General features: G+C 38.5%; 1 protein-coding gene across 9 annotated transcripts in view; it reads right to left on the reverse strand.

The window, feature by feature from the left end:
* The window catches only part of CCSER1 (coiled-coil serine rich protein 1), a 722,600-nt gene that overhangs the window by 541,711 nt on the left and 154,924 nt on the right, over positions 1–25,965 (reverse strand). For all 9 annotated transcript variants that reach the window (XM_080369418.1, XM_080369420.1, XM_080369422.1 and 6 more), the window contains exon 5: positions 2,647–2,767. In XM_080369418.1, coding sequence (XP_080225544.1) covers positions 2,647–2,767 — 121 coding nt within the window. The remainder of the gene's footprint in view (positions 1–2,646; positions 2,768–25,965) is intronic.

Genomic DNA, 25,965 nt, shown 5'->3' on the forward strand with positions numbered 1-25,965 from the left:
CCTACGAGCATTTTGTTATATTTTCTGTCCCCTGTCCAGCTGAGATGGGGAGGGATAGAGCAGCTTTGGTGGGCGTCTGGTGTCCAGCCAGGGTCAAATCACCACAGCATTAAACAGTTTCCAAGACAAAATAACTTCAATAGTCAAATATTACACAATTCACATTAAAGGCTTTTTTTCTCTGCTCAGGCTTCACAGATTCTTGTGTCCTGAAAGTCTTGGATATAATTCCACTGTGCTTTACAATATTGTTTTTTTTTCTGTTACTTTTAACTGTTTAACATCATCTTATCATTAATATGTATTTTATCTGTTTTGGATTACACATTGCTTCCTAATGTGTTTTCAGAAAGCATTAGTTATTCTAAACATACTCCATCCAAGGCTCTGACGGCAGCAACTTCTCTTTACAAGATCTCAATGCCTGGCCACTGCTCAGCCCTCCAAGATGCACAGAAATTCAGGACACACAAGTCAAAACCATTCAGGTAAACAAAGATAAGCATAAAAATCAAAGCATCAATGTTATTTCCCATGGAGATAATTACAAATACCCGTAACTATAATTCACCTGTGTAGATTAGCCCATACGTGGATTTTGCACTCAAGTCAAAGGAATTCAACATGTGCCCAGGGTTCCTCTTGCTTGCTGCTTATATTGGAGACAGAGGACACTGGGATATTTAGACACCGGAATTGGGATCTGTTTTTCTTCCATTAAAAATGGATATGGGGAAAATGATCTACATGTAGAAAGCACAGGGTAAAATGAGGGAAGTGAAAGGTATGCTAATGTTTCACAACACTTGAGGTTTTCTTGAAGCCATATGCTTTCACCTCCCCTACGATTCCTTTGAAGGTTTCTACAGTATTTCCTGAGTTCCCATTCTAACAGCACGCAACGGTTTTCCAGCAAGATGATTCTGTTTCATTTCCAATATACTTGTAAGAAATGTTGGTTTAAAGATACTGATACAACAGTACTGTTTCATGTGAAGAAGTTCAGGTACATTTATCTGTTTAAGCACAAGCTTGTTTCTTTTGGAAAGAAGTCCAGAGCCCTAAGTCATATTTTTAGACATGAGAATTGGACGAGTAGCAGAGGTTAGAGCATGTTTCTGAGACTTTTGGGTGTGGTAAGACAAGCACAATTTAAGTGTATGTGCTTAGAAGATATCACTACTCAGGTTGTAAAGAGAAAAAAAAAAAAAAACCAAGCGCAGCAGGGAGCAGATTAATATACTTGCTATTACCAATAAGGTGAAGGAAAAAAAAATATATCTAGGAGGCAGCATCATTCAGCTTTCAAGCACATGCTATACAGATACAGGAGTTTCCTTACTTCGAATTCATACGGCATTACGAAATGCTGGAACTGCTGATAGTAGAGAAAAACCCAAATCAAACAATACTGCAGGCTTGCCTTTTAGTGGAGAGAAGGAAAAGATGTCCTATACCATTTGAACTAACCACAAAAATTATTCTGGATTTCAACACAGTATTTCGCAGACCATTGCCTTTCCAATCCCTTAGTATTCAGACAACCATATGACTGATACACTAAAACAAATAGATGCTACCAGTATTTCAAACATTAAGTGACTGTAATAATACCTAGATGATAGGCAATATACTGTGTTAAATTTTAATTACAGGTAGACTGGATGGAATTGGTTTATCACTAGACTGAAAAATGCCAGTCAGGTACAGACTTAAGCCATAGGTCTGTACCAAGGTCTGTACCATCCCATCCTATTTTATCTAATCCACAAGTGGTGTTTCTGGGATTTTTTGCAGGGGTGGGGGGATGTTTTAATTTTCTTACATTAACAGGCATACAAGCTAGGACTTTATAGACAAGTTCAAAGCTGAATTTGTATACACCCAGCAAAGCAGAAAAATAAATGTAAATGGTAAGGACCAATAATGATGTCGTATTAATCCACTGTCATGTTTTTAATTACCTTCCACACCTTACAATGCACAGACCCCAAGTCTGTGCTGTGATAAAGCATTACTGTTATGCTTGCTTTCTTTTCGTGAAAAAAAAATGTTCTCTTCATTCTCCAAGGACTCAATTGTTAAGCAATACCAAGTAGGATGGTGGTTTCAAGACAAATGGTACTGCACATGCTGTGATTATGGTTCTCATCTAATGCAAGATATCAAATTACAGTCTATTTAATTAAATAGAATTTCCTTGAAAGACCACTACCACATTTCCAAAGATGCCATCGTATCTCATACCACAGCAGTAAAACAGTCACTGAAAAATACTGAAATATCTAAGATGAGCAGAGCATTTAGGAATTATATTCTTTCTAAAAATCAGCTACTGACTAGAAAAATGGTGCAAGAATGAAAGGACTATTTGAAGAATCGCTTTACTAAGCCTGTTAAAAAGTCAATTTCTCAGAGCATAAATGCCCATTCCCTCTAAATACCTCGTTACCAAAAGCCTTGGAAAAAAAAGGTAGGCTAATGAACAAAAGCAGCAGCCTAGCCTCAGGCCAATTCCCGCTTTTGGAAATGCCTGTGTAACCACTGATGAAACAGAAAGTAGGCATATGTGCATGTCCACCAGAAAGAATCTGGCCTGGTGTCTGAATTACACTTGTAAAAGATCTTGTTATTTGAATAACTCACTGTTTAGACACATCAGGCATTATTGGCTGTTCTTTTTTCCTTGCATCCACTGTCGGCTCTACAGGGGTAAGTACTACAGCAGCACATGAGACTATTGACTGGTATGAGTCTTCCCGGCAAACTGTAAAGATAAAAAAAAAAACAATCTCAGTGTTAAAGGGTGAACTCAGTTTGTATTTTAAATATTTAAAGGAAAAAAAATATAATCAAGTCATACTGTGATAAACAAAAATGCAAACAATTAATCAGACTACACTGTGGTTACCTGCAATGAAAACCTAATTGTTTTTCATGTTTCCTAAAGTGCTTGCTTGGCACTTTTTTTTTCCCCCCCAATAGACTGACACCCCCATCATCATTCACTGTGTTTTACCTAGCACAAGATCAGATGTCAGTCTGCTCTAGCTCATCGGTGCATCTGCATCCTGAAAGGACTCATACTGCAATAAATGACATCAGAATATGACGCACTTGTTTCTCCTTTTTCATCACAAAACTGAAATGACTGGAAATTATGGAAATTTTCAGACAAACCTCCCAAATAAAAAAATTCAGTCTTTGTAAGAACACAGATGTGAGAAAATCTGATCAGTGATTATTTTTTTTTTTTCTTTAACTGTTACGTCCCACTTTAATACAAAAAGGCCAGACCCAAAAGGTCCAGGACTGGCATCTGATATATTGATCCATGCTTTCCATTAATACAAATTACCTATGTATTACTGTGCTGGATGATATGACTTAGACAACACTTAGAGCTAGAGGAATGATCATGTATTTCAGCTGAGCATCTGGCTCAATTAGCACTAGTAAATGAATACCCAAAAGTTCCTGACCTCCAAACAGGCAACTGTATTTGTTAAAAGTTATACATATTCTAAATTCTTCTACTGATTTTGAAGACATAGATTTATTTCCTTTACAGCAAGGTGCACCTTTATGAGCCAAATAAAAGCTGGAATTAAGAGATAGCTGTATTAAACACAGCACAGCAGCTTCCTATATTATACATTTATGGTAAAATGTATCACATATAAACAAGAATATATGTGATGACTTATCTTTTAAGCAGTAAGACACATGGTATTTTATAAGTAAACCATACATAACTGTTTTCATAGAGTGTACACGTGCACATACTCAGTAACACAGCCTGTAAAACAGGGATGACCACGACAAATTCTCAGCGATTCAAAACCAGAAAGAACCTATTTTACAAGTACATACATGTACGCAAGATTATGATAGCTGGGAACACTGAACTGTGGCATTTATCTATCACTGGAAAACTTGTTTGTGAGGACTTTCCTAACTTCCATTCTCCACAGTCACATGCCTTCGTGTTGCCCACAGGCAATGCACCTGTTGCAGAGCCTATGCTCCTCTTACAAGAGGAGCAAAGCTGAAGTAGAACTCCATCCGTATCGCCTTGATTGGCTCAAGAACAACTAACTGTGGTGGTTTACCCTAAGCACTCCAATTACATTTCAGCGTGGATTCTGCACACATCAAGATACACTGCACACCCAACAAACGCGCTGGAGCGGTAACTGGTGCTTTAAAACAGCTAGAGAGTGGGTGTTAAGGAACAGGTCAGAGGACGGCTGTATGTTTCTACAAAGGTCAGAAAAGTGCAAAGGTATTTTTGTTTTCAGAGGAATTCTGAGCAGTTCAGTAAGCAGCAAAAATGGCTGGAGCACTAGCAGATTCTGGCAGGAAGAAAATCTTCCTGTGGAGTACACGTAATTAAGTTTATTGCATTTTACGTTCTCCAGCATTGCTCATGCTTGTATTTTTAAATATTAACGTGCACACTGTGTTAAGACACATAAGATGGCCAATACTGAAACCTTACCTTCATTTTTCTTTGGAACCAGTGCTACTCAAGATCTTTGTCACTACCACAGACACCCATCTCCAAAACATGGTCATACCCTAAGAGAACTTGCTATATTGCCTACAGTTATACAAGTAGGATATACATTTTAGCTTCATGCATAACAAATTAAGGAGGGAATTAATGCAAAATACATTGAACTAAAGAAACTGCATAAGAAAAAAAAGGTGATTTTTGTCCTACTATATTATGTGCAACCAGCAGACCATCGACTACCAAGGTGCCATTTGGTGGACACCAATGTACAAAATAGCATCTTCTCATTACAACCAGCGACTGAATATGTGCAAATAAGAACATTTATGTCTATTTGACTCTTGATTTACAGTCAAAGAATTGTAAAAAGACAGGTTTGTCAAAGGGCAATACTGTTATTCAGTACCTGAATTTTAAACCGAAATGCTGATAGAAATGTGTGAGTAAAGGATGAAGCAAATACATTTTTCTTTAAAAGACCTGTGGTAACCCTTGAATAACTAGTTATTACTTTAGAACTTGTAAAAGGTCTGGTGACTATGGAAGCATCACAGGGCAGGATCATCCCTAGATCAGCCACTGTCCATCAGAGCAGTTACAAAGAAAGTTAAAAAACAGGAAATCACAAGCAACAAAGAAGACATTGCTAGTCTCCTACCCTTTACAGAAATTCCACGAATTAATAAAACTGTGAAACTGCTTTTGTTTAATAATTAATGCTATATAGGCATTGTATAACCCCCTAATTTACAGCTGAAGACAAACCCAGTAGTCATCCAGTGACCTGAGCTCACGGAATTTATTATCCTCCCATTCTAGACAGTGATACTGTCTGGCCTGGCTTTTGAAAACCACTACAATTCCTCCTTTTTATCTCATCTCTGTGCACGCAGTCAAAAGTCATTATGGGACACTATAATTAACTAAAATGTCATGAAACAGCGACAACACAGCAGCAAGTAATTTTCACCTATTGAAGTATATTCTTTTATTATCTGTTCATAACTTTCATTAAAATAATGAGAATGTGCTTGAATGTGGACTCTTAACTTTAGCAATGATGGGCACGGGCACTGTTTCACTTAAGGAGAATGTTTTCATTTCACTCTTCAGACTTCTCTTAGGTATAGCTTCTCTTCTGCACCTTCATTTTTAACATACAAGTGGCTTACATTACCCCCCAAAAAGCCCATTACCAATGTATACATATGGTACCCTTCATGAATCCAAATCTGTTAGATTCTCAAAACACCAAACAGTTACACTAAGGGATTACCCCTTTTAACTTTAAGTCCTCTCACATGTCCAACTTGCACTTTAACAAGCAGCAAGAATTTTACAAATTCAGCCTTACCACATGAATTGGTAAGGAAAATAGAGAAAAGCAGAATTTTCAGTAATCTAATTTGGTGTTTGAAAAAACCAATGTAAACAGCTGCCCCAGCCAATTACATTATTCCTGACCTGAGTGTGCAAGTTAATCCCATGCTCACCACCTTAAGGGCCCAGCCATTCAGCCAGTTTCCAACCCACCTCACTCTGCTCATCCAGCACATACATCAACGGTTTGTCTGTAAGGATCTTACGGGAAACAGTGTCAAAAGCCTTACTGAAGTCATGCCATACAATATCCACTGCTCCAATAACGAAACCAATAAAGAAAATTTTCCCATCTATCTGCTACATGTTTACAATGGCACACAAACATTAAGTACATGTTGTAGGTAGAAGTTCATTATCACACTTGCTGTTGCATACCTCCACAAGTGTGGAAAAAACTCCAAAAGCATCAACATCAAGGGAAACAATCAGCTAATTTTATACTACATGTAGCAAATTCTTTAAGTTCTAATAGTATCTCAGAATGTGTTATGCATGGAATACCTTCTGAAAAAAATGAGTAATTTGCAGTGAGGTGGTATTTTTCAGTACCATTACATCTCCTTTATTCACAACTCAACCATTACATGAACTAGCTAATCAATGTAGTGAAATAATACAATTGGAGGAACATCTTTGCTATGTATTAATATTAAAGAAACATGTTCTAATTGAAATAAGAGACTACACATACCAACTACAATTCATATAAAGGATAACTCTACAGAAAGAGAAAACAGTCTAACTTCCTATAATACTATTATAAAAAAACTGTACTGCTTTTGAAGTTGTACAATTTCTCCCCAGATTCTTCAGTTTCTACTTTGATGACGCATAGTTTGTTTTCTTACACTGCCAAGTGTTTTAAAAATACCCTATATATTTATCACTAGGAGTGCTGGCTTGGACTTACCCTAGTTCATTACAAGCAGCCCCAGAACAGATCTCTATAGCTAGAGAAGAAAAACATTAGCTTTTGTTTTCTTTGCTGTTTCTTACAAGAACAATGAGAGTGACTAATTAAACGGTTTTATTCTACTTTGAACCAACCAGTGAAAAAAATTTTAATTCCCTAAATAATAGGACAGTAGGAAGCCTTCAGCAGCTACTGAATAGAATGTATCTCTCTGGAGAATAAAAAGATTTTTAAGCTCTAGGGCTGTCATTTACAGCATCTATTTCAAACAGTGTTAATTGTACACATTTTTCCCTTTTTTCGGTTTGTGGGTTTGTTTGTGTTTTTTTTTTTTAATAGAAAAGAAAGAAAATCTAGTTATCACCACTCACTATTAAAATAAAAACCTCCCTTGACACAAGATGCAAATGATGGTTAGATGAAATTAGCAGCAAGTACTACCTGCTTAGAGAAAACAGAAGGGAAATGTTCATATGCAGTGAGCAATGAAGCATAAGGGATTCATGACAGAGGAAGACAAAAACAGTCAAGTATTTCTGGATTTCAAAAAGCTGAGCACTTATTCGGTGTACAATTCTAAGTACTTACATTTGTGCCTATAAAGTTTAAAATAAACAGCTCCCATTCTTCAAGAAACACACCAAGTCTGGAAACAACTACTGTTTTATACCAAAAAACCTTCTGCTTTGGTAAAAAATGAGGCACCAGCCAGGAGCATGGAAGATGCCAAGTACTTTCCCCTGAAATATCTTCCAACTGCCACCGCAGGAGGCAGGGGACTGAAGCATGGCAGGGAGCAACGACCAGATCCATAGCAGCCAATTACATATTCCTTTTACTAATGAAGTAAGATATGTTTTAATTACTCCAGAGCACCAAGTCTCAGTGCAGGCATTTACATTTTGGCACACTGTTTCCTAAAGGTGGCTCTGCCATGAGCAGGCACCCCGAGGTGCTCTTGAGCAAAGGACAAGAAAGAGCTGCAAGACATATGCAGGTTCTTCGAGAAAAGCAGCACAGGACAAAGAACTGTTACACGAGGACAGAGAGTTTTTGCTTAAAAAAAACCCCAATCCACAATGCAAAAGCCAACCAACCAACCAAAAAGGAATAGAGGATCTACTGTAAATTCCTTTAGTAAATTGGTCTAGTTTTGAGGACAAGAGCTGAGGAAATAGAAATAACCACTCCAAACGTGCAATTCAAGCTATTTACAGGAAGCCTGCTGACACTAGAAATAGTTTACAAGAGAGGATCTTGAAATCTAGTCATTAATTCTGTCATGTGCAGTAGGAACAGTGGTTAATCGCTGTGCTAACCTCTTCCTCACAGCATAGGCACGTCCTCCAATATTTTTGGTCCATTCGGTGTGCTCAGACAAGAATCACTGTTCAGACCTGTCCATCAACCCCAAACATCACCTGCATGAAACACTTCAGCAAAACCAAGTGTATGATTTCAGTTCCACACCCTCTTTCTCAGCCCCAGAAATACAAAGTCTTCAAATACTTGGTTATTAAACCCTAAAGCCCAAGCAGACTTTGAGGCTCTTTAAAACAGAACCTCAAGGTACTTTGCATGAAAGCCAATTTTGCCCATCCACTTAAAAAACCCCCACCATCCTCATATTAAAAAGTAATAAAAAAAGTGCTTTTGATTCCAGACTTGATGATAGTCTTTGGGGAAAAAAGAAAACTAAATGGATCTCTATTTTATTATTAGTTCAACAGTTATTCCAGGGCCTCTTGTCCCTTAAAACCAGCTACATTTCACAATATTGGTCAAATGAATACTTAAGAGAATGAGACTATACGCTCACAGTCCCCAAAGGGTTTGCTGTAATAATTCTGCAATCAAACCACAGGCCCAATTCTTAAACACAGCATAGTCACAATCAGAAATTTTCTAACAGCAACAATTACAGGCCCATTATGGGCAAAATGAATTACTTTCTATCGGGTTCTTCTGTTTCCTAGCTCTTCTGTAGTATTCAGGAAGAGCAGCACACACATACCTGCTTTGTGCCACCCACACCGGTACCCAGTGGGGAAGGGGACATAACCCGGCGTTAGGCAGGAGCCAGGGAATCCTTCTAACACACCAGCAGCTCTGCACCCTTGCTTTTGTATCCTAAGCCCGTTTGCTGTCACAAGCCACTGTGATAATATGGTAATAGCCACGCGTGAAATTTGCACCTACCGACTCGTACTCTATGTATAATAAATCAAACTGTAAGAAGCAGCATTCGCTGCTTAATTAATGTTAATGCTTGATGGAATGCTGCCGGTAGCATTGATACTGAATGGAAGGGTATGCCCTGATCACCTAAGGACCCTACAGACACAGCAAATGATGGAAACACTGACTGTTAAAATAATCACCTAGATAACGCTGACACTGGTGGCCCAGTTCTTGCACATTTTGACAGAACAACTGTACTTTGCTCTCTCGCAAGGACAGGGTAGCGCCTTAAATCCTGCTCAATCTTCTCAAGCAGCCTCTCCGGCTCACGACAACTCGCAGACTTGCTTTGTTGTGTCTGTATTTGCTAATCCCTCATGGATTTTATGAATTTGTTCGGTTACTTTCATCCTTGTGCAAACTTGTAGCATCTGCAACTCCTGTGGAGTTTCAAAGCTGAGCTATAGGTTACATGACAAAATACTCCTATTAGTGCACTTTAAACTTGCCACCGGCTAGTTTCATTTGACTCCCCCAATTTTAGTACTGGAAAAGACAATGCACAATTCCCCCTTCACTTTCCACTCATTACAGACTTCTTTTGAATGCTTTGCCAGTCATGTTTTTTACAGGCTGCAGAATCTGCCTTTGCTCCTGTATGAAACCTCTTTCCTTTCTCTGGTCACCCTGCTAACCTCTCCACAAACAACTGCTCCTTGTTGCAATTCCTGCAATGACGGATCACTGTAGCAATACCAGGGGAAACTATAACTGCAATCACAGAAAGTTTTTCAGCTCTAACTACTGTACATCTAAAATAATCTAAGTATAACTATTTATGCTTGAGGCTGCTTCTAAAATACTTCTTATTCACAGTGAACTACTTAAAGCAAATACTGTTCCAAGCAGCCTGCACAGGATTTGAAAAAACAACTTTTAAAAATAAATGCATATTCCATATCCAGTAGTAGGCTTTGCTTCTCAATATCAAAAAACATCTTTTTAGTGTTAACATTAGGACTTTCAAAATAACAACTGACTTTCATTAGCTTTTGGCAACGCTGTTGGTCAGGATGATGTCACAGGCTTGTATTTTTAGCACTGTAGGCTGTAACTTGTTTTGTGACGTGGATGTGAATAAAAAACACATGCATGACGGAAAGGTTACGATGACAGACTAATGATCTGAGCCCCAATAATCACGTCTAATTCTGCCAAACTGCAGGAAGCGTCATAACTGAATGGCACGAATACCCATTAGAATAAAAAGTGCAGGTTTAGTCATTTGGTCTAGGAGGCACAGTAATAATCACCATGATGCCCATATAAGTGCAGCAAGTTTAATCACGGAGGCTTTGAAGATAACTGGTGAAATTAACTTAGCACAGAAAACACCCACGGTAGGTTCACGGGGCAAAGGAGGCTCACCCAGACCTCCCCTACCAGCACCGCATCTGCCGTCCTTGGCTTGTACGCAAGCCTGAGCTCTCAGACCCCTGGGTCCTCCTGGCTTACTAATAAAGCCATAACGTGCAAGGCTGCCAGCAGGAGCACTCACCAGGCAGCAATAAAGAAAAACAACACAGTCCCGGGTGATGGAATAAAACAGAACAGCCAAAACCTCCACTTTTCCAGTGAGAATGCAAAAGGTGTTACTGAAAGTGCTGATTTCAGATGGCAGCATAAAGCCACCCCCTGGTAAGAGCCACAAGGCACCAGAAAGTGGGGAACGCTCATCCCTCCTCTGAAAGGACACAGAGGAAATCCCAGCAGGGATTTCACCAGCCACAAGAGCTGGGTGCCTCCAAATTAGCTTTTCAGCCAATGGAAAAACAATTCTTTTAGCTCTGGTTTTGATCATGTTTGGGTTTCTATTTAAGCTGTGTGATGTCTTCAAGAAAAGGAGAGAAATGGGAGCAACTGTGACACTGGCATCTTAAAAGGAGAAATATAAGAAGAGCTGCAGGGCATTTCTGTAGGCACAATACATGCCCCTGAAGGAATGACTACTTTAACAACAATATCCTCAACTGTTACCACAAGTAAAACTGTCAAAACTCAACAGCAAGTGTTTTCACGAACATAGTCTCCTGGCTTCAACTATTATTCTTGGTCTAGCTGAAATAAAGACTGGCAGGCAAGCAAGATTAATTTATTGTTGTTTATATTGAATGGCTGTAGTCACAAGAAATTAATTTAAACAATTAATACACAGATAAGCCTCCAAAAGCATATTTTCCCAAGAGAAATTATTAAATAAAATCACAATGTCAGCTCTCCCTGCATTTTCTAACAACAAAAGCTCGCCAGGAAAATTATGTGAGGTATTTTTGTTTTGCAAGAGTATGAGGCTGTTCAGCTTTCTATTATAAATGTATTGGCACCTGCTAGCAGGAACACGAGGTACAGCTGCCAGTAAGAGCTGTATGTCTTCTCAGTTGCAGAATGACAGCCTTTGTCAACCTCAGTGACAAGAAACCCAGTGAGCAGTACCTGCAGCAGCACATTTGTCATAACTATTCCTGACTCATACCTTCTTTCACGAAGTCACTCATATACCATGTATTAGAAATTCACACCAGATATTAAAACAATTAGAGCACCCATTACAGAAATGCCTTCCCTCTCTTTTCTCAGGGAACACATCTTCCATATTTATTACAAAGAGCAAACAATGTATTTCACACCTTTGCTGTCTGTAAGGTGGGTGGTTTCTCTCTCTCTCTTTTTCCTTTAAGAAAACAATCTCAAGGGAATTTTGTTGTCATTGGTTTTGTGTAGTGATTAAAACTGCCCCCCCCCGCCCCCCCCCCCGGAACCTTGCTTAGTTAATAACTTCAATATTTACCCATGTCACTTGAGAAATGTCAAGATCACTATGCGCTTAACTGGTATTGAGGATTGGTTTTGTTTTTCTTAGGGCTAAAATCATATAAAATGAGTTTTCTGGTACTATTTAATAAGTCTAACAACAACACATACCAAATACAATCACTCTTTTTTGAAAATAAAAAAATACATACTTGGGAAAGTCAGTTCACTTTATATTTCAAGACTCTGGTGTGGTTACAGACCTTTCCAAGGCTAAAGCTGCAGCCTGGTCCTCACACTCATACAGGATCCTACAGGAAGGCAAGTTCAATGCAAATATCTCCACAGTCACTTAATCTTGCGTACGAGCAACCAGCTGAGTGCTGTAGTGTGACCACAAAGCAGTGGGTAAATGAGGAAAGGTGGTACAGCATCACCCACAGCCTTACTACTCGGTACTCCAGCAGCAAAGGGACAGGCCAGCAGCGTTATCATCATCTATTGATACAGCTCTGAACCAAGAGGGGAAACAGCGAGGCTCTAAGGACCAGCAGGTTAAATCCTGAGATGAGAGAGAATATACCACATCTTTCTCCCATGGGGGCATCTGTGAGTAGGCACCAGCTAAACCTGCGTGTGAAGAAAGAGCACTTGTATATCCACAGGACTGGAAAGGGAAGACTCTTCACTTGTATGCTGTGGTAGAAACCAAAAGATGGACTCCAGAAGACAACCAGGGTAAGAATGTCCTAGGCTGCTCACACAGCTTTTCATGCAATACCAGGGAAATGGTGTTCACAAGTTAGCTAGGTGACAAGACAGGTCAGGGGCAGCTGTGGAAAGGGAATGGTACAAAGCCTCCTGTGCCAATGAAGAAAATTGGGAAACAGAATATGACCGTCCATTTGTCAAGTCTGCACTTTTAAAAATCTGCTCATTTACACAGCTTGCAGATTTTGCTATGCTTTATATTTGTTGCATATCATTTACCATACTTCAAGGCCAAATGTGGTCATCTGATCTGACACGTGGCACAGGTACATACTGTGGTTCCTCCAAAAGTTCAATAATATAGTCCTGATGCAAGACTTTGAAGAGTAGAGGTCACTGATGTACCAGAATCTTCAGTGATTTGCTCACTTTTCCAACTAATAGTCAAAATAACAGCATAATTTTTCCAATTGATTTTCATAAGTACAGACTCCTAGCCAAACATCTACGCTTTTAGATAAAGCATATGCCAAGTAAAATATATGCATCTGTCTGAAAAGCAATAAACTGATTGATCATTATGCTGACGTTTTTTCACACTTCCTCTAAAAGTCTCAAATATTTTTTTTTTAAAAAAATCATTAACGCTTGAAATCTAACCAAGTTTTGAGGGCAATGTATTTTACTCTAAAGGCAAATAAACTGAAATAGGAATAGTTTATGCTTGGCAAGGAAGGTCAGGGTCAAAGTGACAGGCAGGTCAGGCAAGCTTAGGGGTCCTGAAGAGCCATTAAACTGGAGCCTAACAAACAGTGTTTGAATGGAGCTCTGTGCAGCATTATACCCCTAGAAAAAAAGAATGCAGACTAGCACTATGCCTCTGAAGTGAAGTTTTGGTTCACAAACCAGCAACTCCATGTGCTGCTTCTGCAAAAGCATCCAACACAAGCCTTGGCTGTACAAAAAATGAATTGGTGGCTCAGAAGACACTGAAGTCAGGCTCAACTTAGTTACAACCTTGCCTTCTCAGAAAGATGACCAAAGGGTGTGTTCATTATGCTGTATGCAATCCTGTACTGGAGAAAACCCCAGACCTCCCTAAACAAACAGACAAAGGTGTAACAGAAGTCAAATTGCAGCTGTAGGAGCACTTAAACTATTGGGGGGGAAAAAACCAAACAAAGCTAAACATAAGATTGGTGGCTGTCTTTAGACATAAGACCAATACCTTTCTGAAAGACGTGTGTTAATCAAATATATATTTTAATGTTCATTACAAGCAAATCTGTGCAAAGTATAATCACTTTGCTATTTAGGAGACCAGACTTGATGAATTGATGCCTCTATCTAACTGTGAAAGTCACAAAAGCGGGTTGCTCAAGGTCACACCACAAGGATGCAACACAGATGCTTCAGTTACCCTGACCTATAAACCAGTGGTTTTAATGGTATGAGCCGTCGTGGCAAGCAAAATAACATTAGCATATACAGAAGTATTTTGGAGGCTGGTTTCCTTAATAAAGTTATCTAAATCATTTTCCTCTTCCTGCAATTTTCAAATCCGATACTGAAATTTATATTGCAGTCCCACCGAGTTCAATGGAGTGAAAGAAGAATCAATTACAGAAAAATTAGATATAAAACTACACGGTCTTAATTTTTTCCACAAATATTTTCCTCTGCATGGGTCACAACTCTGCATTAACATGCAGATGTCTGTTAACTGACCATGCAATTGGCACTCATGTAAATATGCCTGAAAAACTTCTGAGCAGGCTACCACAGGACACATATTGAGCACATGGGTAAGCGTCACTCAGACCGACCGGTACAGGAAGCAGAATAGTCAGAGCTCAGTGGTCTCCCATGAAGAGTAATTCAAATTCCTAACATGAATCAAATAAAACAAGAAGAGAAAACCTGAGTTTCTCTGCAAGTTAGGTTTTTTTATGTTGTGCATGAAGTTCTTCACACAACTCAGCGATACGAAAATACAAACCAATGCAACACTTAAACCTGAAGCGTTACCAATTCGTCAAGGTCTGTTCTGATTCTACCAATCATAACAACTGCAAAGCAAAGCATGAATAAATAAGTCACTTTTATTTTATTGGCAACCAACGATTTGGAGGCTAGATAATAAGGGAACATATTTGCATATTATCCCTCTAGGCTGATTTAAGCACCTTTCCTCTCGTTTTGGCTCTAGAAAGGAATGAGTGCCATTTAGTGGTCAGGTAGATTTACCGCACCTTTCAAACTGCAGTACTGCATGCTGGTAATATCGGTCAGATAATTGCAAATGCTGAGCGATGGCATGGTTATTAATACTGTTGGTTTTACGTGATGAAATACTGTATCTCTTTTTTGGAGAGGAAAGGATGCTGCTTTATTTAAAGCATGATTTGAAATCGGCACTGAAGCTTTTTTGAGCCTTGTCTCCCCCAATAGCAAAGAACTACACTCTTTCTCCTGCACTCCACCAGGTGATAATCTAAGCTACACATTTTATGAGTACAGAAGAGGATGCAGGGAAATTCTGTAGGTGCTGGCAGGAAGATAACTTGAAAAGCTGTTCCTGGGAAAAAGTCATTATGTTCTAAGGCAGCAGAAGATGCACAGGAAATAGGAGTAAAACACACATTCCTGATTTTCACAGGATAACTTTGCAGCTGAAGATAAAAAGTAAGTGGCCAAAAGCACCTGGAGCTTTCTTTGGATTCATCAACCTCAGGATTTCTGAACCTAAGGTGAACTGGTTAAAAAGAAGCAAAATATGAAAGCTCAAATCTCAAATTGCACCATTTGTCAAAGCAGATGAAGAGTTCATGAATATGGAAGACTGGTTGTGCATCTGTGAATCCAGCAAAATCTGGCCTAATGACTATTTAAATAGTGAGAACACATTCACAGCCCCATGTTCCATTTCCCCTTGGGAAATCTTCGATCTTAACTTCAGATGTCATGCCAGAGGCATCTGAGGAACCAGTCAAGTACAACAGATCCTTTTGAAAGTTAGCAAAGTGCAAATTGACCAGATTTCTAGAGGTACCTAAAAATGAAAATAAACCGCTTTCTTCTACTCCACAGTAATTCTGGAATCATCTTTTAACTACAATTATAAACCAGGGACTACCGCCTTATATAAAATCAGCTATATCCATCAGTGTCCACCGCTTGTTTCCAAGGGACAATACTTCCCTTAATTACATATTTATGTAGCTTGCTAAAGGATAGCACACACAGACACTACACAAAAAAAAAAAAAAAAAAAAAAAAAAAAAAAATCCAGGCTCCTGAATGACTTTAACCTACATTTCCGGAGTCATTGTATCCAGCTAAGTTTCCAAAATGCACCGCACATAATGGCACTGCTCCGTTCTCATCCAAATGTCAACAGCTGTCACCTCCACAACCTAATTTAAAATCCTAGCATTTGAATGAGTCCCACCAACTTCATGAATACTCTAGACAACCGGGCACAAAGGTTATCCTTGTCTCTTCAAAGGGAGGGTGACTAATGTGGTCTTTGGTATGCAGATCATTTACTTGCATTTTGGAGTGCATGACCACCAATTCTGGAACATCCTTCCGACTAGTTCTTTAAGCCACTGTGTATAAGAAGGTAATTTACTTCACTCTCTAGTGAACAATTATGTTCTTAGCTGATTGGAATTTAAGAGCAGGCCTAAGATTATCACTTGACATTTGTTGAAAGCCCTCCAATTTAAAAAACAAGAAGAATTTGGAAGTTACCCAATATTTTAAATATCATATGTGTTAATCAAAATAAAGCTTCACTTCTGATAAAATCTTAAACATGAATGCTATGTACTGCATTTACTCTAGAGTTAAAATAATATTCAAAATACAAAGATCCCCAAACTGAAGGAAAAATACTTAACACATCATCCTCCTTAAAAGCACCTCTCCATAAGTGTTCTATATGATTAATTTGTACCGTCAGCAGCATTTGAACCAGCTAGATGCTTTATACACTTAACAGTATAAAAAACCCTGGAAAATCAGCTATGTATATATTGCATTTGAAAGAGTAACTCCTGTTTCAGTCAAAATATAGCTCTATAGCTCTGCAATAAATATACATAAAACACCACCACTCAAATGTGAGATGCCATGCACGAAATGTGCTGAAGTTACCGTGCTCAGGCCATCAGCACCCACTTAGTTTTAAAGAGCAGACAACGCATTTTCTACTCAGATTGTTCACTGTGTATTTTTAGTTTTCTTTCACACGTTCCGTTTCTCTTTATTAGCTTTGGGTTCAGAGGTATTGTCTAGTGTACAGCATAAAGCACAAAATACTGTTGTTATGAGATAGCTGCAATCCCCTGGGATTAAACACTTGACCAAGGTTTCATTTGACTACCATTCACACTCTGCCTCTGCACAAGCAACGTGGATAGCAACAATTATATACAGAACTGCTACCCACAGATGAAAAACGCTATGAAAGAGCAATGCATTAAAATTTGATGTTGATACTACTTCTGAATTCTGAGCATCTATTTTGATTTTTAGATCTACTAATGGGTTTGTTGCTGAAATGTGGTTTTAATATGAAGTAATACATTAAACATTTTGCAACCTGTCAATGCCAAGACAGCAGAGAGACTGTTCAATCTAACTAGCAAATGATTCCCAGAGCTGTGCTGTCAGTATTAATGATGTCAGGCCACAAACATGAAAGAAACGAATGATTACTTTACAGAACCATGATTCCTTCTGATAGAGCAGGAAGCAAAGATTGCACAGTAAGGTATGGGTCACTGCAGCTTCACACAGCATATACGTACCCTGCCGTGCCTCCCAAGGAGGTCAAGAATAACAGAAGGACCAGCACTCCTCCTCAGCCCCTTGAAACTCAAAGCTGTAACAAGCAGCTAAAGACTGAAAACTAAGTTTGAGAATCAGGATGATGGTGCAGCCAAGGTTGACCATGAAGATCTCAAAGACATACATTTACTGTGGGGTACATGAAACTTTCCTTCCTTTAGTAACTATTAAAACTATTTTTATTTGTATAAAAAACCAGCAAACAAATGGTATCTTTTCAGGATGGTGGAAGTCAGGATTTCTGGCTGGCTGTCAAAAATAACAGCCCTCAGCTTGTCTGACCTAGCAGCTAAAACCTAAAGGGCAGGACTTTTTAACCAGTTCTGGGGGTCACTCTTATGTTACTCTCTGCAATTTTCTGATGGCATAGCCCTGAAGGAGCCAGAGGAGGCACTTTGTCTTCTGGTTGCCAGGACATGTTGAGAGCAACAGAAATGTTAGTAAACCAGAAGGAAACTGTGTGCTTCAGTACTCTGTGCAAAACCAGTTTAATGTTAAAACCATCCAGTTATGCCTCTAAGTAATAAGGAAATGCACTGAAAAGGTGTATACAAAGTGTATAAAAAATAAAACCTTATGTAAAGTCCAGGATACAGCTAATGCACCCAGTAGGAGTCTCCCACACCTCAGTTAAACACTAAAACATTAAGATGTGGAGGTTAGCAGTGATGAGCTCCTTCTGCTGATGTACAGCCAATTACCACACTCATTAGTTTTGTTCTCTCTTCCTTGGTTATGGAATAACTAACTTGTCAGGAACATAAAGAGAATGAAGAAATACTTCTAAATGCACTAACCAAAACCAGTTTGAAGTTCAGCACACAGCAATGTATTAGACAATCTCCAGGGTCTGCCTCGCTGACACATGGAAAACAAGGGCAGTAACAATCATTTTGGGTTTTACAGTTTCTCACAGGACAATGAAACATCACAAGAAATGTTTGTGGGGCAAGACACTACTACTGAAAGCAACCTGTTCACAAGCATTTGGAGGGCGCTTGCACAGTCACAGAGGTACATCCCCAGTGACACATCCTTGAAAGATGGCAAAACGCTGCCATCTTGCATGAATTTTGGGGTAACATACACCGATACTTACACAATATCTTCCAAACAAGTAAAAATAAAACTGCAGGAAATTATGAATGATTTAAAAGAGAGTTTGTCAAATGAGAGAGGGCTCTTGTGATAGGCTGCACAGTAAATGTCTCAACTAACTAGCCATGATTCAAGAAACAACTGGGTGGGTTAGTACTACTTTCCAGTCTCCAGCTTCTCGCTTTGAAATCTCAACAGGAACGGTGTGTTGCTTGCTACAGCCCCTGAAAGGAAAGGCAGAAAAACCTCTTCACATCCAGCCCCATCTTCCAGTGAATACAAGGCACATAAATAAATGCTTTTGTTTTCCCAAGTGCTTAATACCAAATGAATATCACTTTTACTGTCAGAAACTGAATGGTTTTAGTTCGTTGGGGGTTTTTTTGTTTGTTTGTTTTGTTTTTTGTTGTTGTTGTTTGGTTTTAAATTGTGTATTTATTCAGGTACTCACACAGAGATTGACAAGTGTTGGGTTAGACTCACAACCACAGAAAGCATCTACACGCAGGATTTCAGCACTACCAGAGATATTCCTGGCACCAGGCTGTACTGCTCCAGACTCATCCCAGCAGAAATCCCAGAAAACAATGAGGACTGATAGGGACTGTAGGCTGTACTGCATGCTGCAGTGATGCTCAGCTTGATGTGCAGTGCCTGGGCTCTGGGAAGGAAAAGGAGTCCAAGCGGTCACTGCCTGCTCCTGCCAGCAGGTAAGGCAGAGATGGGCACGCTCCTGCCAGCAGGTAAGGGCAGGCAGCCCCAGCCCCACGAGCCGTGCCCCAGCCGTGGTGACAAGGGCTACGGAAAATTTCTCTGCCTGCCTAAGCAAAGGCAAATAAGGGGTTAATTCTTAAGGTGCTTCCCAAGGCACCTTTGGAGGCAACGCAAGTGCTGAGTTGGTTTATGACACCCACCTGCAAGTGAGGGCTCACTCTATCTCTTCCATGGTTTTATAGGCTTACCTGAAACTGTGAGCAAAGTCTGAAAATATGACTTCAGTGTATCACTGAAACTGGAAGGCAAAGAAAAAATACAAATTCTCCTGTATTTTAAAAGTCTCAGCACTTATACACTAAATAATTTTTTGAGTATTTGAAGTTGCCCATATTTTGTTGTGATCCCTGACAACGCAGCCCTGCCTTCTAAAGGTCTTCATGTTGACAGACCATGGATGACAATATAACAAATTTTAAGCTTACCAACACCACCTTTTAATTTTTAATGATGAACATGAAACAAAAATTTACAGAGCTGCTACAAAAGCATATGAAAGACATTTGAGCATTTAATAATACTTAATAATAGTTCTTCATAATAGCTTAAACATCTGTAAGTTTTTGTAACTTCTACCTAAAAAATTGAATAGGAAAGCTTTTTTAAAGTAAGAATTTCCTGAAATTGTATATACACTCTACATTTATGCATGCATATTGTAATTTGAAGGCTAATAGTGGGGACTCCTGTTAATAGCATACCACAGCTGCTACCACACATCTAAGAATAACAAACATGCTGAATGGAAAACTTAAGAGCCCAGTTAACCTCTCCTTAATGTTAAAGGGGCAAGAAACAGGTACATGAGAAATCTCACTGCTACAAAGCTTGTTTGGGAAAAGGCTTGTCTAATGCATATCGTGCACATTGCTTAGAATACTTAACAGCAAAAAAAAAAAAAAAAAAAAAATGTTTATTGCATACTCTGATAGCTTGCTCCCTCACTCCCACGTGCCATTGTCTTTACAGGTAAGTGAACTGGCAAGCTGCAAAACACGAGTCCCAATGGGAAGCTTTGTCCACTTGTTTCCTTTAGCCTCTATTTCTGTATATGAAAACAGAAGACATTCAATTCCTACCACTTCTCTCTCTATCTGCTGAACAGATGACTTTTCCCCTCCCAGTTACAGAGTGTCTCTGCTCTGGATTTTCAGGAAAATATGACTGCCAGCTTAAAGAAATTTTCCAATTTTTTCACTGAACAAACACAGGCAAAAGGCTGATATCAATTTGGATAAAATAACTTAGAAATTTTTCTATAGAGAAAAATAAAAGTACTTCCTACATTACAAGCTGTATTCAGGTAAACTATTACGCTGTTAAACAAGTATTTCAGTCTTGACTATGGAGCTCTATCCCCTTGAGCAGTATTTTCACAGTTTAGTTACTATTATTACAATGTAAGAACGTTAAGTCCGATATAACAGAAATTACCCTTGCATATAATTTGCAAGAATGCTTTGTCATGTACATAAATTAGTAATGCTATTAGGATAGAATATTCAACAGTAGTCAACTTTAAAAATTGTACATAGTAAAATCCACATTAACACAGCACTAACTTTGCATTTTTAAGAACTTAGTAATCAGTAATGAAGAAGTAAGCAATTCACTTAAGTGGCTTACACTGTGTATTAAGGTGCACATTCAAGTGGGCAGTTATTTCAGAAAGCTCCAGTTCCCAGTCAAGTGCAAAAATTAGTGAGGAAAAAAGCACACAGATCATGCATACACTGCATTTTGTATGCTGAATAAAAAGGCAAACAAATATTCATTTCTGTGGAATGCTGCAGGCTACTTTTCTACGTGAAAATGAAGAAAAGATTGTAAAATCATGGGGAAAAAAAAAAGGTTTAGTCATTTATTTTCCTTGTGCCTTTGCAATTCATCCAATATTCTGTTAATTCAGAAACTAACTCTCAGGGCCCACATCCGAACAGCAAACATATTGCTAATGTCAGAAAGCGTTTGATTTGACTAAGAGAAACCCCACATGATTACACCTTAAATTTTAATTCTTCTTCTAATCTTTTCACATCTAAATTTCTTATGGGTTTCAGATATGTATCATTGCCTCCCTGATACAGAATGCATGTACCACAGAGACCTTACACTGGAAAAAAATCCCACAGGGTCTAGCAAAGGCATAAGCAGAGCCATGACCCTGATATGTAATGGGAACAGTGGCAGTGGTACATTTTATAGAAGAACTTGCTGCTTAAGAATCTGATAAACTTTTATTAATTAGGTGTTGGGTAGAGAAGAATTAACATTCAACTTCTCAGTAACTTGCTCTGTTCATTTTACAGCGATATGACTAAATCTGCAGTTGCTAAATGCAATAATCTTTTTGGATTTTGTTTTCAGTGGTGTGGCTTTTTAGGCATATTGATAAACATTCACTTAAAACCCACAGCCTCTGTAGACATAATTACCTTGTTACCAAGCTGCTAATTACTGCTGAAATTGAAAGTATCATATAAGATTTCAAAATTATTATGTAACATGCAGGTAAAGATTAAACTTACCAACACATAAGCAAATAAACACACTCAGAATTACTCTGCCTACAACACACTCTTTGAGGCCCAGGGTCACAGCTCAAGATCACAAACCATCCCATCAACACGTTCTGGACTTTGTTGGTTTCAGGTACATACAAACAACAATTTTGACACAGGGACTGGGGAGGAGGTGGGGATTTTGTAATATATCAGATAACCAAACCACTCAAGTCTTCCCTAACGCTTCAGACGACAATCAGGGTACAGAAATTTATCTGAGGGATGAATTTGGCCTTTTCTGCTACTGTCTTCTTTGTGGTTTTGAGTAAAGAAGTTTTGAGTATATGCCGTATTCTAAAGGGAATACATTAAGTTCTGCAAGATCTTTTCTACAAAAAGATGAGTTTCTCTTCTCTTTTGCTAAGGTCTCCCAGGTAAAGAGAGAAGAAGAATGGATGAGAACAGACATATTTCTAATCCAGAACAGAAACTCCCAGGTTACCATGCTATTCTGGCCTTTTTATTATAATATCTATATATAGGAAATCCCTGTACTTATGAATCATTTTTTATGAAATGAATTATCATCTCTATAATGAATTACATACATTTAACTCCTTATTATCCCAAATTTAGGTAGACTATGGTCATAGCTACAGTAAGAAATAAAATAATTAAATATACCCGATTTCTACCAATGCATACTTCTACAGTGACTTTTCCATGTGGCCTTATTTCACATATTTCAATCATTTTATAGCCACTGAGTTATTGCTTTCTTTAATTCACACATTCCATGCAAACACTTCAGAGCCACAGAGTCACAGCCTTCCTTTATATCTTTGTATTTCCAATACGTGCTTGTAGTTGAAACTCTGTATGTGCAGATCATAAAAGCATATTCCTTTACAAAGTTAAAAAACTGTTTTCAAGGATTATTTTAAGCTCTAAGGATTTTTAAAAGTAGTTAAGCACACCAGATATCACAGTTAAAACTGAACAGGCATTTGGAGTGAACTTTGAAAAAAACCCTTTTCAGACAAAACTGGAGTGTAGATGAAGAGGCTAGACACAACCGAAAATGATCATCATTCCCAAATCCATCACTGATACTGCAAAACACCAGTAAGCAGGTCAGTGCATCGTGCACATGTCTTCTGAATTCCAGCCTTCCATTTTGTCCATCATATGAAAAGACACAGCTAAAGCCAAGGCCCAAGTTTTTAACATGGATGTGGCACATTGCTTTGCTTAGGCTGTAGGGCTTAACTGAACAGAGTTTTAGTAGATCCGAAAGTTTTAACAACCATGAAAGACAACACCTAGGTTTTTTTGGACTAGACTTTGTTCTGATTTCAACAGTCCATCAGCCTCTGGGAGCTTGTATCTCACTGAAAGTCAAAGGAAGAACCCAAAGTTCTTCTATATCGAAGAAAGTTATATATATAGAACCAAGTGTTTCTATAAAATAAGACTTGTGCTCTGAGGTCAGTTAGGTCTTGCAATGCGAAGCAGAACAGTACCTTTAAAAACCAGGAAACAGACCTTTAACTGAGGAAAACTGGGAAAAATCAAATTGAGCGCTAATATCTTTCATTGATGTATAGTTCAACATGGCTATTTAATCAGCCCTCCCGGTAGCTCGGGAACGCGAGCAGTATAAAGCATCCCTGTACTAGAAATAGCCTGTCTAAAGCAGATAGCTACAATAACGTAGTCCCTGCGCAAGTTCAGCATCTCCTCACACCATACAAAATTAGAGGGGGATCTCACTCTTGCTTCCAGTTACCCTCTCAGCAGTAAGTTTTTTGGAGTAAACATTAATTTCAATTTTAGGTAACACCCTCTGAAGCCACCATTTATCACCCGCCTCTGTAAAGGACAGCTAACACCTTAAAATGCTACAGGATTAATTACATATATAAATCACTACACAAAGGACACACAGTTAATTTTAATCATTAATTAATTGTTTGCTGTTTTTTTGTTACAAAGACTCAAGACTTAATTAAGTACCACAGGAATAGACTTTCATGTTTTCTGACAGACACTGTCACAGATGAAAGTGTTCAGAGACTTTCTTCCTCCTCCCAATTAGGCTCACGTCCTCTACAGTTATCCTACCAATTCAAGGCACTATAACAAAGCAGATTAAGAAGCGCTGCATGGAGATACGCTTGACAGATCTAGCTACCTGCAGTTGACCACGTACCCCCAGAGCAAAGCCTCTGAGACTCCGAGTACTCACTCAAACAACCAAACGCTATTGTAATACTATTTATGCTGCAGATAATAGAGCTACATGGCTTATTTTCCAGCTTCTCTGAAATTTTCAGAGACTATCACAGAGAGTCTTAGATGGTTGAGGCTGCTCTTACAGTTAAAATTCATTGACTTTGGAGACCTGTGCACCACCAGAATCTCCACCCACACGCTGTTGTTCAGGTAATTTATTAAAAGACGTTGCGGCTTCTTTTGCTAAATAGCAAAGGATAAAACAGCGCAGCTAGCTACATAGGAAAAACAGCTCCAACAACAGATGTGATAATTTAAAATGAAACAGTAAGGCACTGTTAAACCAAGGTAAGAGCGTGTCCATGTATGACAGCAGTTGGCTTCACTGGTTTCTAAAGCCTGAGATAAACCTTTTTCCCTTTCACTAGAACCCTCACAGAGTAGTTAATAGATAAACTCTCTTGCTTTTGATCATCTGGAATGAATCTTGCCTCACTGTTTTGCTAGGATTTAGCTTTTCCACATTCTAGTTGTCAATGCAAATCCTTCAGCTGTGTCTAAATTCTTTCTTACAACAAAGACTATAAAAACAGACACGTGTAAAACAGAAGGAATTCTTTCTTATTTCGAAATATTATTTATTTTATGATTTATTCCACTATTTCATCAGCAGTACTATTCGTCCAGAGAAGCTGATACCAAACAGCAGATGCTAAGGATTTTGGCAAACAAACCAAAATTATGATTTCTACTGCAAAGAGACTGCTATGCCAAAAGCACATTAACTAACAGAGAATCTTGAACAATGAGCTGATGAACCTGTGATCCTGACGTATCCGGGCACAAATGAGGAATTTACACTACTGAGCTACTCGTCTTCACGTTTAGCCCTGTAAGAGCACTCATGTTATTTCTGTTGTTAAATCTGTTATTAATTTTCCATGTGAATGTGAAACACTTTGGGAAATACACTTCATTTAATGACAGCAAGACAGAAAAAAACAAGTTATCTTTTGAGAGCAACATGAGCACCAAAACCAAACTATTGAAACTGGTACTATTGAAGTTGCTATTTAGGCACCTATTAAGCATTCATGGATGGTCAAACATAGAAAAGTAAAGACTAAGTGTGGATCTAAGAGTTAAAGTGCAAATTCAGCTGACCAAAGCCAAATCATGCGCCACCTTTGAAAATTCTGTTAAAGCACAAAAAGATATAACAATATGCATATTATTTTGGGCGATAGTGTATGTATTTACTGAAAGCATCATCTCAGCGTGACCATGTATGCGAGAGTCTCATAAGGCCCTGCATTTATTCTCAAAATTACTCTAGAGCAAATATGCTCCATTTATTACTATAACCTTTTTTCTTTCCCCTTGTGGCAACATCAGAATGCTTAACATAGCCTCTGAGTTTCTTATTAGGCTAATGAATCATCGCTAATGAAACTCAGAAGCAGCTCACAGTTCTGTTGATTGAAAAACCTGTTGCTAAAGACCAAGAAGAGAAAAACAGTTGACTTCCTCCCTGCCTTTTTACACTCTTTCCTCCACTAACAAGGTAAAAGCTCAAACAAAATTTTAGAAGTCTGGACACTCAGTTTTGTAAGAAGGCGGGCAGATAAAAATCAGAACATGCAACAGAAGCTAAGAGTGAGATGGTATTGACCTGGACATTTTCCTTACTGCAACACAGAAACCATATTGCTTCACACAAAAATATACACAATGCTATAATTTCTTTTATTTATAGCTCTGTGTGTTATAAGAGGCTGAACTAAACCTCTGTGGCAATGAGGTTTAAACTGTCTGTTTTTAAGTAATATGGCAATTTCAAGATCATCTCTTCCACTTCTTTTACATCTCATAAAGCATACGTTAAATAATAATGTGGCCTACATCATAAAAAAAAAAAAGGTGTTTCTGATTTTTTACCCACATTATGAGAAAAAAAAAAAGAGAAAAAAAGAAGAGAT

The sequence above is a fragment of the Falco punctatus genome, assembly GCF_963210335.1.
Source record: "Falco punctatus genome assembly, chromosome: 1".
Taxonomy (NCBI): Eukaryota; Metazoa; Chordata; class Aves; order Falconiformes; family Falconidae; genus Falco; species Falco punctatus.